Source organism: Perca flavescens, chromosome 19, assembly GCF_004354835.1.
Source record: "Perca flavescens isolate YP-PL-M2 chromosome 19, PFLA_1.0, whole genome shotgun sequence".
Taxonomy (NCBI): domain Eukaryota; kingdom Metazoa; phylum Chordata; class Actinopteri; order Perciformes; family Percidae; genus Perca; species Perca flavescens.
Window position 1 is genome coordinate 2,286,252 of NC_041349.1, and position 2,500 is coordinate 2,288,751.

The 2,500-nt window shown below is 46.8% G+C and overlaps 1 protein-coding gene across 1 annotated transcript in view; it reads right to left on the reverse strand.

Moving 5' to 3' along the window:
* Positions 1 to 884: 884 nt before the first annotated feature.
* Positions 885 to 2,500, reverse strand: part of asgr1a (asialoglycoprotein receptor 1a) — an 8,258-nt gene continuing 6,642 nt past the window's right edge. Inside the window, exons 8-9 of the mRNA XM_028606379.1 lie at positions 2,156 to 2,265; positions 885 to 1,135 (exon numbers count right to left, since the gene is read on the reverse strand). Coding sequence (XP_028462180.1) covers positions 979 to 1,135; positions 2,156 to 2,265 — 267 coding nt within the window. The 3' untranslated portion in view covers positions 885 to 978. The remainder of the gene's footprint in view (positions 1,136 to 2,155; positions 2,266 to 2,500) is intronic.

Here is a 2,500-nt window from a genome sequence, read left to right on the forward strand (position 1 = left end):
CACGTCACCACTGCTGTCAAAGACAACAAGTCTAAGGTACCTTGAGATGATCCTTGGTACCTTGGTATGATCCTTGGTACCTTGAGATGATCCTTGGTACCTTGAGGTGATCTTTGGTACCTTGAGGTGATCCTTGGTACCTTGAGGTGATCCTTGGTACCTTGAGATGATCCTTGGTACATTGAGGTGATCCTTGGTACCTTGAGGTGATCCTTGGTAACTTGGGATGATCCTTGGTACCTTGAGATGATCCTTGGTACCTTGAGATGATCCTTGGTACCTTGAGATGATCCTTGGTACCTTGGGATGATCCTTGGTACCTTGAGATGATCCTTGGTACCTTGAAGGGATCCTTGGTACCTTGAGATGATCCTTGGTACCTTGAGGTGATCCTTGGTACCTTGGGATGATCCTTGGTACCTTGGGATGGTCCTTGGTATCTTGAGATGATCCTTGATACCTTGAGATGATCCTTGGTACCTTGAGGTGATCCTTGGTACCTTGAGGTGATCCTTGGTACCTTGAGATGATCCTTGGTACCTTGAGACGGTAACCAGACTAAAGTATTAAAACTTTTTTACAACTTCTTTCTTGAAATATTAAGATTTTTGTAGCCAGTTTAAGTAGCACATAACGGACATACAACAGCAAGAGTAACAATTTTATAAAAACCACACATTTTCATTTAATGCACAATCCAGCTTTATTCCCCAAAAACAATACTCTCTGTTTGTACAGATTGAGACACATCTGTTTTCATTTTTTTTAAGTTTACAATGAACTCTGTATTTTATTATTTGTATTATTAATATTTCTTATTTTTGTTCTTGAAATATTTCTCATTTTTGAAATGAAATATCCCGATTGCCTTTCCTGTTTTTTTTTTTTTTTTATTAAAATATTTTGACTTTGATGTTGCATTTCCGATCGATGAGAAATGTTGTAATGGCTTGTTGGTGTTTGGGTTCCAGATGTTGTTCAGGCCTGCGTGCCGTGTTTCTGGCAGATGTAGCGCATGGCGGTGGAGCAGTGGAGGTCGTTGAGGCGTCCACTTTTATGCAGGTGAGCGCAGTCTTCGTCTCCGGGGCCGAGACCGTGATCCGTCCAGCTGTCAGGCTGACCGGGCACCCAGCGCCTGAAACACGCGGTAACACGCGAGGAGAAAAACCTTATTGTTAAATCATCTTTGTTTGTTTTCTACGGACATAAAGTTACACTCAACTCACGATTCAACATGATTTTACAGAATTAGCTGCAGACAAATGAGGGAAAATGTTTCTTAATTTACATACATATTTTTTTACGTTTTGCCTGAAATATTATGACTTTTATCACAATTTTGTTCTTATCAAAATAACTAAATAAATAGAAACAAAGCTCTTAAAATTAATAAACTAAGAAGACGTAGTGATGTCTGAAGTCAAACAAGGTCAATCTAAAGTAGATTACGCCCTAGAACGTTAAACGCTAAAACTGTGCCAGACTTTGGGGCCGACTGGTCCGAGTCTGGAGACTTTAGGGCCAACTGGTCTGGGTCTTGGGACTTCGGGGCCGACTGGTCTGTGTCTGGAGACTTCAGGGCCGACTGGTCTGAGTCTGGAGACTTCAGGGCCGACTGGTCTAAGTCTGGAGACTTCGGGGCCGACTGGTCTGAGTCTGGAGACTTCAGGGCCGACTGGTCTGAGTCTGGAGTCTTTGGGGCCGACTGGTCTGAGTCTGGAGACTTCAGGGCCGACTGGTCTGAGTCTGGAGACTTTGGGGCCGACTGGTCTGGGGTCTTTAGGGCCGACTGGTCTGGGTCTGGGGACTTTGGGGGACTTCAGGGCCGACTGGTCTTGGTCTGGGGACTTTGGAGGACTTCAGGGCCGACTGGTCTGGGTCTGGAGACTTTGGGGGACTTCAGGGCCGACTGGTCTGGGTCTGGGGACTTTGGGGGACTTCAGGGCCGACTGGTCTGGGTCTGGGGACTTTGGGGGACTTCAGGGCCGACTGGTCTGGGTCTGGGGACTTTGGGGGACTTCAGGGGCGACTGGTCTGGGTCTGGGGACTTTGTGGGACTTCAGGGCCGACTGGTCTGGGTCTGGGGACTTTGGGGGACTTCAGGGCCGACTGGTCTGGGTCTGGGGACTTTGGGGGACTTCCCGGCCGACTGTACCTGCGCTCCATGGTGTACGGTGTCTGGTTGATCCACTCCCAGCGGCCGGTTCTCCAGTCAGACAGACCCACCCAGTAGATCAGGGGAACCGTACGACGAGTCACAAAGTTCTACAGACAGACAGACAGACACAGACAGACAGACAGACAGACAGAGAAGGAGACGTCTGTAAATCAGTGGAGATATTTTTTGAGTGAAATGACTCGTTTCACTGTCAGAGTTTGATCCATTCGGTCCCATAACATTTGGAAAGTCTAGAAGAGATGCACAATTAATTTATTCAATCCCCATTTAAGTTAACAGACAGACAGACAGACAGAGAAGGAGACAGAGAGAGTCTCACCC